Genomic DNA, 12,927 nt, shown 5'->3' with positions numbered 1-12,927 from the left:
TGTTGCCAGTTCATAATTAACTCTCGTTGTTTTCTGTTTCTCCATCCAATAGTTTACCCGTTAATTGCATATGAAACATGTGTTAATTACATATGAATTACTCCAATTAATTTACAAACTTCAGACAATAGTGTGACTTTACTTACGCTCCAGTAATTTATTGGTAAGGGAGGAAAATTTTACGGAGAAGAATTCCCTCCATTCCCCAGGTTTTATCACACTGATCGTTTTATTTTACAACTAAAGAAAGATCATCTGCCAAATTTTAGTTTTAGCTAATGGTACTATTGTTAACAGATACAAAAAATGAACATGGTGGTTATAACGTCAGACTTCATAATCGAAAATCCTTGACTTGAACATACAATGAATACCAATTTAATATTTCAAATATTCATGGACATGAAATAAACATTCGATGTTTTCCACCAGTGTCTTTTGCATCAGCAATAAGTTTGGCTCCATTAATTAGCATGAGCCTGCCAATATGTTATCTTTATAGTCGTCTGAAATAGGTTAAAACACCGCGTACGTATCTGCAATTGCTTTACTGTACTGCAAGCTACATATAAGACGTAATAATCATCTTTTGAAACCACAAATTTGGCTGTATACTTCAGGCTGTGTACATGATAAATAAATTCAGCTTCGAAAGGGCTAACTTACTATAATGGAATTGGTTATTCACCTATCACACTAGGAGTTGATCTAGGTATCTTTTGAACATACCTCGTATATTGAGACAATATGGCTATAGACAAGCCCTATCATGAAGGAAATCATCGCGAAGTTATTTGTTCTCGTTAGTATTGTGGACCAATAATTATTTTCGGCAAAGTGAGGGTTGTTCAAACACGCTCAATCTTATTTTGATTGTATCTATGGAAACTATAAGATACCAGAAAACTTTAGGGAAGGCTGCAGAAAATTTAATGATTGGCCCTTGTGTCTCTTTTCTCCGATAAACACAACCTTTATATAAAGGTAACCAAAAAAGTTATGTCGCTTTTTGTGGAGGCTTCTGTTCAATTGGTCCTTACAACGTAAGTTGAATGCGAATTGAGATAAGGCGAAGATCAGTTGTTTTTGTGGGTATAGCCAACATACTACCTGGTTGTGCCAGTTCAGTTAAACCGCGAACTTGCGTAAGAACAAAGTGAGCATGGGATCTCAATAGAGCGTCATAAGGGCGTGTATGCTGTACGAGTTCAAACTGGGGTCAAACTCCGCTGCAGCGGGGCGGAAGATATGCCAGGCCTTTGGTGTCCGCGTATTAAGGACAGTGCAGCGGTGGTTTAACATGTTTAAGGACGGTGACAAAACACTCGAAGACGCACCAGGTGCCGGAAGACCAGCATGTACAAAATGAATGTCTTCAGGCAGCGATTGAAGCGAACACTGGCCAGACATGTGAGGAACTGGAACTACAATTCAGTGTGAGTGGAGAAACCATTCGGCAGCACTTCCATCAACTTGGGAAGCACTACCAGTTGGGTCAATGAGTTCCACATAATTTCTGGACAGGGTGTTGACATGTGATGGAAAATGAGTTCTGTACGAAACTCCTTGGCGCCGTCATCATTGGTTAGCCATCCCAAGAAATGGTTCCAAAATAGCCTAAACCAGCACTGCACCAGAAGAAGGTCCCCCTGTATGTTTGATGGACTGCTCGCGGCATCATGCATCGGGAATTTTTACCAGCTGGTCAGAGGATCAATGCAACTCTGTACTGTCAGCAGTTGAGCTGTGTTCAAGAAAAACTCAAAACTCTGGCGCCAGCACTTCTGAATCGCAAAGGGGTCCTCCTGTTACAGGACAACGTTAAGCCCCACGTGCCCCACGACCTGGGACACCATTCTATGCCTTGGATGGGAAACACTATTGCATCCACCATACTCCCCAGAATTGCACCGTCCGATTATTACGTGTTCTATTATTTGGACAATCACCTTCGAGGACGCCAGTTCAAATCCCTAGTAGAGGTGCAAAATGCACTTGATACCTTCTTCGCTTCATGGCCCACCAAGTTCTAACGCGATGGAATCCATGGCCTTTCAGAATGTTGTGAGAAGGTCATCGATGCTGATGGGGACTATTTGTGATCTTTCAGGTACCTCTTAGGTGACATATCGATTCGAAGGTAGTGGATGAAAAAGCGACAGAATTTTCTTTGTTACCTTTATGAATAAGATATATGTCCGTTGGAAAAACTGCTTGCTACAGTAAAATATAGAGCTATGTCGGCGGGACTAATTATACAGTCAAAGAGCTATGTAGGCGGGAATAATTACTTCCCGGGGACCGGACACTTCTAGTAGTCCTGTATAGAAAAGATATATCTTAAACGATTCAGAACAACGAAAGAAATCGTTTGACGTCAATTGGCGACTTCTATAAAGTCACATTTGACTTAAAGTCACAATTTACTTTCTGGACCTAGGCATTTATTCAGGGTACATTGTGACACTGAACCGGAATTGACTCTCTGGAAGTTGCCAGAAAAGTGTTAATCGATTTCTTTGTTGTCCTGATCCGAATGATGTGCTTCTTGTATATACAGGATCATTAGAAATCTCCGAATCCCACAAAGTACATTGTAATTCTAAATCAGAAGTGGCTTTCTGGAGATTGACAGAATTGATGCCAATCGATTTCTTTCGTCTTCCTGAATTGATTGATGTGTACGTTGAATATGTAGGACTACTAGAAATGCCCAGGCTCCAAAAAGTAAGTTATTCCCTATCTTTCAATGAAAGCTTTTAAAATTGTACGTATTTCTAGTAATGCCATATTGAAAGAAATATTACGATACATAGTATTAGCAATCATAAAAAGAATCATACCATTGCTTCGTAGAACGGTTTCTGCATTCAAGATCTTTCTTGGCTTCTATATACTTCTGTTTGGCCTCTGTGAGTTGAAGTTTCTTTTGTGCTATTTTTATCCTCAAATTTTGCATTGACGTTTCGTAACTTTTCGGTACAGATCGTTGATGGTTGCAAAGAACTGCAGCTGCACGATTTGCTCTGTTGTATGATAGTATCTAAAATAGAACAAATATATACATACGAGTTTATTATGAATGTATGGTTTTAATATGGTTATCTTTAACGACTCAATAGAGAATAGACTGGGGCTCAAGCTTCTCATCTTTTCCTTCCTCTGACCAATCACTAGTTTGGGGTGAAAATCGTTCAATTTCACATTACTGATTCTTAAATATACCGAATTTATTACAAGTTCAAGGCCATTATGATTAAAGACACGAAAAAACATGGAAAAAGAGAAAGTTGTTGGAGATGGTTGGTTTTGAAACTAAATGTTAAAGAGCAACATTCAGAATTCCGCAGTGTGTTTCCTTCGGTTTTCACCGCAGCAACAATATACCATTGTTGGGGAACCGATTTGAGATGCTCTGGGTTCCCTCATCTAACAATAAGGTAACTTGGGGTAGTCCCTAAGCTACTTTTGTCTTCAGACAGCTTGCATCCAAATGATTGCAGACATTGCAATGTTTTATATACATTCGTCCTCATAACCGTACTACTTTCGAAATTGAAATTGCAATCTGTCGCAATTGTAATATGCATCTGTCGTAAATGAAATTGCATCTGAACGTAATTGTAATATGTTCAATTTTCCGCAAACGCTACAGGTACGTAATGTCGAGTTTCCCTAATTTTCTTGGGGAATTCCGATACTTGTATAGTGAATTACGATACCTCTTTTAAATAGAATTTTAAAAAAATGAAGCAATACAGGTATAGATATAAGTGGCATATGTAAGTAGCACATTCATACATTAAAATCTTAGAAAATCTTAAAAATATGTCCTGGTTTATCCCACAAATTATTCTTTTTATAACACCCTTCCCAAGTCTTAGAAGTCTACTGTGTCTTTTGTTAAGCCTCTAGTTCTAGCAAATGATAGTCCTTGAGGTTTCTATGTAATCACTGATGGATACCGGGTTTAGAAGTTATATATCCAATTATGTCTAGCCATTTCCGACTTTTTGCTGAAACGGTGTTCAATTTAGTTTTTTATGAGCACAAGAAAAAGTTAGCCGTCGTAAATTGGAGACGGTGAGACCAAATCCCACGGCATCAAATTTTAGGGCTCATTTTACAAATTCCTCTTGCCCTCCTGAGAAAGTTGGTCAACCGCTGAATTTCTTATGAATCAAGCTATCTACTAAGCAAACCCCTTTTCATAACGTGTTTCTAGGCACATCAAATCTTCTAGCTGCAGTTGTAAGGGCATTTCGTTTCAAGCAGCCTCAACAGCACATCATATTTCTTAATGATCAAATGCACTGAACAGTTTTACAAGTTTATAGTTTTACGTTGATAATTTCGCACTATTCTGCTACAATTATAAATGTAAAACTCTGCTAAGTCCATTTGAACCCTTTAGCTTTGTTAGTAATACAATACGAGATACGAATTGCAAAATTTCATAACTGTCGGAACTTCCCCCCCGCGAATACTCCGAAACGACCTGACCACTGTTAGTCAAGTATATCCTTATATGGAAACACTAAAACAGCAACAACCACCCGCAGACCATTAAAGTAGCTGATCTAAGCCCACAACTTCTTGACCAACTAATAGAATTATCGTGCGACAAGTCCTTGCAACTGGTTTTCTGTAATGAAGACTAGGACAAGTTCTGCCTGATGAGGGGAGAATATCCTGGCTTGGTATCTGAAGCTTTAAAGTAATAATTCCATTTGCTACATCGTATCTGTGCGAAAGTGTTTTTTAATACTATGGTAAGCATTAAAACAAATATAAGAAATCGCTTATCAGTTGAAAATGACGTGATAATGTGCGTCACGAAGATTGAACCGGACATTTCCACACTAGTGAAATCACACCATGCTCAGGTATCTCATTAGCTTTCAATTTTATTTATATTTCAATATGCAGATTTGTTGCATTTGTATATTTCTGGTATTTCAATATGCAGTTCTCATTAGTTTCATATAGCACCTCTTTCATTTAAATTGATTTTTAAACAACTCTGCACATGTTGAAAATGTTTAGTAAGCCTATTTTTTTCTTGTTCTTAACAGTATGTATAAAAATAAAAAATATGCTTATCAGAACAAAATTCAAAATAATATTTAAAAATATTTTCCGGTGTTAAATTCTAATTATATTTATCTCTTCTGCTTATCTTCCCGACCCCACGAAATCCTCTGGCAATCCCAGGTTGAGAAACCCTGCTCTAGTATATAGAGTGCCAACTTACATATGGTGCACTATTTTTTTCCTTTCTCTCTTATCAAACAAGTGAACGCTTAGTTGCGTGAAACCGTATTTTACATGACACTACCTTATAGATAGGTATTTTAGCCCTTTATTTGGCAGTGTTGCTCTCAAGCAACATCGCATTCTATTGCGTTATCCGCACGAATTATAACTTCACTGATCATTTAATTGGCATTATTGCTTTCATATAGGGGCCGCGGTGGCTCAGTGGTAGAGCGTTCACCTCTGGTGCTTGGGGTTCCGGGTTCGATCCCAGCCCCGCCAACTGAACTTTGTGGTGGACAAACACCGTGTGTGTGGGTTTTCTCGGGGCTCTCCCGTTTCCTCCACTTTCTTCATTCCACCATTTCATTCATTACTCATCATCACCGTCACCTTTAGCCTTACCGGCATAATCGTGGGACGTAAAACTCAAAGATTTCATTTCATTTCATTTTTGCTTTCATACAATATTCATATACATGATTTGGATACACTTCTTTAGATATTTCTAATTTTCGTCAACAGGGGACAGTCAAATTTAGTATTGTAGAAGTTTCATCTCCAACGTTCCGCGAAAGTTCCTTTTTTTATTTTTTATTTGTGATTTCTTGCTCTGTAGGAAAATATTTCAACTGAGCTGTTGCTAATTACTGGCAGTATTCTTATCATATTTGACCATAATAGAGTAATGCTGCTCAGTAGCTACACATAAGACCTGTTTCATGGTACTGTTGCTTTGAAATAAACATCCTGTATTTTCTAACCAGTACAAAAATACTTTAAAACTTACAAGATTATAATCAGAAAGACATGGTTCAACCATAACTTAATGGTAATGCTATCAATGCTTGCCAACTAACGGGTTAGACAACTCTATGACTTAAACACGTCTATCCGATATGATAATAATCATAGAAATGGCGAGATGCTCTTGTAACTTATAACACACTCGGACCCCTGTGAGTCTACTAACCTCATTTGTCTCCCTCGAAAATCAAGTGAGCTACAGGACTGCAAGCTTAAAACTGTCGGAATTCTCCAAATGTCAGGACCACCCTAAACGACCATATATGCGTTAACCGCTCTAGTTTTGTGTATCCTTACGCAGTGGCACCGATTTCTGTGTAACTTCAGCGGGGACGCCATTATGGTTGCTAAATATCATCTAATAAGGCATCAATAAGCAATTTAATACAAGAAATGCAAACAAACTTCAGGAGATGGCTCCCTCGGCCCACCCGTAGCCTGCTGAATTGAAAATGCTTTTACATTTAATATTGGGCGTCTTACCAGTGTTGAGCCAAAATAGCTGGTGCAATTGAAAACAAATCCACTACTTTGATTTAAAACAGCCTATTTCCAACAACTTTCCAATCTTTTTTTTTAATACTTATACATAACTGAGTTGGCCTATGGTCCCGCACTTTTGATAATTATATCCGGTATATTTCCACCTGATTGGTGGTTTTTGAGAAACGTCACATTGTTGAAAAAATTACTTTTTTTATCACACGCTAAGTTGAAAAATCTTACCTTGTTGTGATAAAATTGTAATTCTTATCAGCATGGCTTCCCTCATTAGTCGTCGTTGCTCTGGTCCCTGTCTGCAAATTTAGGGATAGCTCTTGCTCTTTTCCTTAGAACTTAAAAACTCCATATGTCCTTGATTTTTTTTTTATTTACAACTTCGTTAGATTTGAAACATGTGTTAAACTACTACTACTACGTCAAAAGACCATTATAGTCTATGAATTAATGTTAACATCATTTATTCTTTTTGCAAGTCTCAATTTAAAAGATGTAAAATATTAATAATGATAATAATGTCATACAACACTATGTTAAAACGTAATTTCTGAATTCTGCAGATACTCACTTTTGCAAATACATCTTCTTTCGGATTCGTTAAGAGCTGTAACTGGTTTTGGAGTGTCCATGAAACATTAAATGTTCGAAATACTTTTGTAGTAAGACCTGACATTAAACTATTCAGGTGTTTGTTTAAAAGTGATGGCTAAGGAAAACAAAAATGATACGTTATTTTTACTCAATTGGAAATTCATTTTGAAAAAACTAAAGCTGGGTTGTCACTTTACAAGAATCTTGTAGCTGTCATTAAAAAAATCTTGTAAACCTACAGTATTTCTCCATGTAAACATAGTCTTGAAAGGGACATACAACATATTCTTTCATTTTGCAAGGAGTCAAACCATGTGCAACTTAATGGGTCGTCTTGCTTGCTACCTGTTATCGCCCTTCCGCTGACATAAAGAAAAACAGTTTCGCCGCTTCCGAAACAACGGATTCTTTTGGACGGGGAGGGGAAGCGTGCCAAAATACAGGTTTTTAATGAAGAAGTTCACTATTTGTCCACTAGAGTGCAGTGCTGTATGGGTGGAGATATCTTTCTTGCTTTCAGAAAGTTGTTATGTATAAACAGTAAATAGAAAGATCAGGTTACAAGATTTTTTAATGACAGCTACAAGATTCTTGTAGAGTGACAACCAGATAAGTATACCAAAATGCAAACTACATAAAAAGTTGTTTCTTTTCAAGTAAAACAGTTTATTGTAAATTAATTAAGAATTATAATTATATGTTGTAGACCTATCTTCTAATGTATCCACAATGTAGTATAGTGACTTGGTATTGCGCTCACCGACTCTCGTTTGATCTTAAGCTGTGTTAGATTATAGGAAGACATAATATCATGTCTGTGGGATTTCTCTCGGGTTTTCTCATTTTCTTCCACCCAGAGGAAAATCTCCGTGCCTATTTCGTGCAATTGATGCACTATCACTAACAAGCGAAATTAAAATCAGACCAAGGAAAAATAAGTTCCTCTCTGTAAAGTCTATTTTAAGATATTGTTAGATGTCGTTGTGTGCTAGGGGATCGCCAAGATGATTCTAACTTGACTATATATCGGATACTCTCGGGACATTCAAAGCAGAAAATTTAGATACTCTGATCGTATTTATTTGTGCAATATAAATTCAGAGTGAGGCAATTGCTGAGCTCCCAGAGAATCGAAGCCAGCCTCAAATGCTAACCATATAGCCACGAAGAAATTCTGTAAGATCAATCGGAAAATCCGAAGCAATTGTAACAATAGTAGCCAATATAATATCATGTTATACAAATACCCCTTCCATAGCAAGCAGAGCTCCCTTATAATTATATGATTAGCGTGCGTGCCTTACGCGCAGGAGACCTATGTTCGATTTCCGGTGGGAGCTCATGTGATTCGGATTCCACGTTATGCTGTAGACCCAAGCCTCATGTAGCCTCACTACTGAAAATGACACTACAATTAAATCAATCAAACAAACAAACAAAAACAATCCTAGCACACAGAACTCGCACTCGAGACTTTGTCTTGCATTCGCCAAGCAGCGTTTGAGACATTTAACTAAGCACTTTCTAAATAGTAAAAAATTAGGAAAACAGTCCACAAAGATTTTGCCAATAATACAACTCAAGAAACACAAGAAAATGTATACTGTACAACAGGGGTGCCCATCCCCCCCAAAGCTGATGGCGCACTCCCCCCCCAAAGTGATGCCACTTTTGAGCTTGTTTTAAGTTTACCGCAGGCCCTGGAAAATGTAATCGCACAAACAGAAAACTATACAAAATATTATCATTAATTCATTTATTATACATCATGTAGCAATTGAACAGCATTACTTATTAAGTGTCGTACATGGTATAAATAAGAAGTAAATAAATGCTCCCAGCAGAAAATGGGTAAATTACCCACACAAAGCGATAAACCGACCAGCCCATCCTTTCATATAGCAACTTGCGCGGTACTTCATACATAGAGTTTCTAAGCAGGGGGTAGGGGGATTTATTCTCGAGATTTAAAAAAAAAAAAATGCATCGTGTTACAATGTTATTCTGACGACAGCTAAATTACTTATTCGACATTAGAGTAAAATTCTTCCCCAATTTTTTCTCAATGGCACAACTTGCGCTATTCATCCCTCGTGTGGGCGGCCCTTCTCTCTTAAAACAAACCAACCTTTCCTTTCATACGGCTACTTGCGCGGTACTTCATTCATCGAGTATCGAAGCAGGGGGTACGGGGGTTCACCCCGGAAAATTTTTGAAAATTAGCTTCTCAAAATCGTGTTTTAATGCTATTCCGACAGTAAAATTGCTAGTTCGAAAGTAGAGTAAAATCCCCCCCAAAATTTTTCTCAATGGCGCAGCTTGCGCAATACATTCCCTCTGTGGGCGGCCCTGCTGTACAAAACCTTTGCTTAGTGTATAAAGTTGCGATTATTTTGACATAATTTCTCCATTCGGTTGGTAACACTTTTTCTTTAGTCTTACATCAGATTCTCCCGAGATAAATGCTCTGACTAAACTTCGAAGCTTCCTCGGAGATTAAAAACAATGTATTGATGACGTCACAGAACACTTCCTTGATAGATATTGATCTATAGGAATACTACAAGATGAATTGAAGGCCGACAGGAGTCACTAGTACTGAACATTTAGATGAAGAGAATAATGGGAATACTTTTATACATAGTGAATATTTTGGTGTCCTCTAGATGGGCTACTTGTAGAGCTGTAATGGGTTTCAATATTCTTGATTCTTTAAGCTTTAGAATATTACTGAGTGATGCATAATCTGCTATTCATAAATGTTTCAAAAATCAGAAGAACTGATCTGAAGTGCGGGGCCCTTCTGTGGGCGGGATCCCAGACAGTTGCCGGGTTCGCTCTATGTAAAGGCCGTCACTGCCAGTATAATTCATTACATCTCAGAAGTTAAGCGAAAGTTTCATTTTAGTGGAAGAATTTCAGTAGGTTAATGCGTTTTTCAGTTGATTGTCATTTTTTTTTTTAACTTAAAACAAAGCACCTATTCCGTTATATTGCTCGCGTTAAATGATAATAAAATAAAATACACAACTAGTTTTATATCGTTCCAAACTTGAACTTCAAACATTGTAAACACAAACAACACTACATATTAGATGTTATTATATACTAATCTAATAACAATCACCTACAACAATGTCTTTAACTTTTCGTGGTATTTTAGTAGAATGGGAATCGAAATTGAATTTAGCCATACAAGTCCGATGTCGAATCACGCTCAACGTGCTTTTTACGGTTGATTTTCTCCAATGTTGAGTGTTAGTTGTTTAATTTTTTTGTCGTTGTTGTTACTACATCTCGTGGATAAATCCTGAAATCATGACATTCACCCCTGCTAAAATAGATGCACGCTAATGCAGAAGTTTCTAACTTTGAAAACTTATATATTATGCAAAACGCTGTGATTTGTTAAATTAATTCAGACCAGTTTAGATAAACTCGGGAAAATATTAAAGAAACACGCAAAGTATTGCAATTCGCCCTGAAACAATAGCATTTTTTTTAAACTTTTAATATTTAGTAATTCTTCAACCTTGTCTAAATCATAGTTATCTCAGAGTGTCTAAATGCTCACACATTCACTTGTCCTTGGAGATGTTCACGAATCATTTGAAGGGTGAATTACATTAAAATATTTTCTTGAGGTGATTTTAGTTTGAAAATGTATTGTCTAAAGGTTTATATTTGTTTTAATGAATTTCAGTATATGCCACTAATATGTTATGAATAATAAATTATAACTAGTATAAAATGAATGCATTACATGATATTGTGTTGAAAATAATGCCAAATGTGACGGCATTTTATTTTTAGAAAAAAATCCTTTGTTACGAAGATGGGGCCCAAAAGAGCACACGAATAAATACAAATCAACTAGACTGAAATGGCTGTCAGAAAATATCTTGGTTTGTTTGAAGTTTATGGTTCCCCTTCAGCCTGGAATATGAAACATGAATTCCAATTTAATCTGGGATTCGAGGCACATAAGTTCCCATGAGAATCAACCCCGAATTTCCCGCACCAATCTGTACGCTAACCCCATAGCCACGAAAAGGCTGTCAAAAGGAGACCTATTGTTATGGATACCATAATATCATGAACTCCATAAGAAAATTCGACAATATTTAACACCTTCAAGCTTATAAATTATGTGAAAACAAATGAAATCTTTGATTTTTTAAAATATACCATTACAAATATATAAACAGGATTTTTAAAAATATATCGCACCCACAGAATAAGACAGTCAAGCCTTACAATATCAATTATAGAGGTAAACCAAAAAAAGTACCGTAAAGGGGGTACTTTGACATGTTTTGGAACGTTTATTGAACATAACTCTCGTATTTATTTTCGATATAATATTGCATGTGTGCAGTTACACCAAATGGACCTTCGGCTACAAATCCCTACTAATAACGTTTCCTTACACTAAGTCTTACACCCAAAAATTCTGACTTAAATTGGTGACTATGTAGCCCCACGATTTGGGGCTAGTTTGACACGTTACTTTTTTGTTTTAGGTCAAATTTGGGTGTCTTTTGGGGCTTGTTTAACACTTGATTTTATTTTTAAAGAACATTTTTCTGTTAATGGATGATAAAGACTAGTTTTTGGGGTAGTTTTGTACTTTTATTTACCCTTTCTACATTTGAGAAAACTTTTAACAAATTCTTGGCTATCAAACGAAGTGAAAGAATAGAAAAATAATAATAATAATAAATTGAAATCGAAACTACAAAATGTTTTGTAATAAGAACTGGTACAGTAATGAGTTCTATTACATATCATCTTGGCAATTTTCGCATTCATAGAACCAGTGGCGGCGGTTGGACGTTAAAAGTGAGGGGGCAAGACATGATCTGAATATTTTATATAAATGTTAGTTTTCCTGGTTGTTTCTAACATTTTGTTTGACGAAAGGTTGTATAACTAATAGGATACTATATTTTCAGTTAAAATACCGTATATCGTATATAATAGTTTATTAAGTAAATTGAGAAGAACAACGCAAGTAGATACTAGCCCTTTGTACTCTTAAACAACGAAAGTGTAAGAAGAGATTTGATTCCTTGCTCATGAACATCTTAAAATTCTGTCTGGAAAATTGTGTGATCAGATTATTTAATAAATTTGCAAAACAAATAAATAGAAAGGATAATATTAATCATACAAGGTCTGTATGATAAGTAATGAGACTCGCCGCGCCGCGGCGCGCGTGTCGCTGGAGCGGGTTTGTCGGTGATGGAGGATGTAGGGGGGGGTCCGAGCAAAGCAACGCACCGCGCGTCAGTTGGCTCCGAGCCTTAGTGGAGCGCGGACAAGCCTTGGACAAAGCCCTTGTGAACATTCTTGTCACGGCGGAAAATCAACAAACATGGAGGGTTCCATCGAACAGCGTTATGCGATCAAATTTTGCGTTCGCCTGGGGAAAACGGCTACTCAGACGCTTTCTCTCATCACGGAGGCCTACAAAGAGGAAGCCCTATCCAAAGCCCAGGTGTTTCGTTGGCACAGTGCGTTCCGGAACGGCCGGGAAAGCGTTGAGGATCTGGAGAGGGCTGGACGCCCGACAACAGTGACTACGGACGAAACTGTGGCAAAAGTGAGGGATCTCCTGAACTCAGACCGTCGATTATCGTTGAGATTGATTGCTGATGAACTCGATATGAACCACACAACAGTGCACAAGATTGTGACGGAACAATTGGGAATGAGAAAAATCTGTGCGAAACTGGTGCCGCGAGTGTTGACTGACGAACAAAAGCAACG

General features: G+C 37.3%; 1 protein-coding gene across 2 annotated transcripts in view; it reads right to left on the bottom strand.

Moving 5' to 3' along the window:
- LOC145675508 (DNA topoisomerase 1-like) overlaps nucleotides 1-12,927 on the bottom strand; it is a 103,410-nt gene that overhangs the window by 22,805 nt on the left and 67,678 nt on the right. For both annotated transcript variants that reach the window (XM_081745961.1, XM_081745960.1), the window contains exons 9-10: nucleotides 7,133-7,270; nucleotides 2,844-3,043 (exon numbers count right to left, since the gene is read on the bottom strand). In XM_081745961.1, coding sequence (XP_081602087.1) covers nucleotides 2,844-3,043; nucleotides 7,133-7,270 — 338 coding nt within the window. The remainder of the gene's footprint in view (nucleotides 1-2,843; nucleotides 3,044-7,132; nucleotides 7,271-12,927) is intronic.

Source organism: Thermobia domestica, chromosome 18 (genome assembly GCF_964235325.1).
Source record: "Thermobia domestica chromosome 18, izTheDome1.hap1.1, whole genome shotgun sequence".
Lineage (NCBI taxonomy): Eukaryota > Metazoa > Arthropoda > Insecta > Zygentoma > Lepismatidae > Thermobia > Thermobia domestica.
This window is presented reverse-complemented; position numbering and strand designations above follow the sequence as displayed.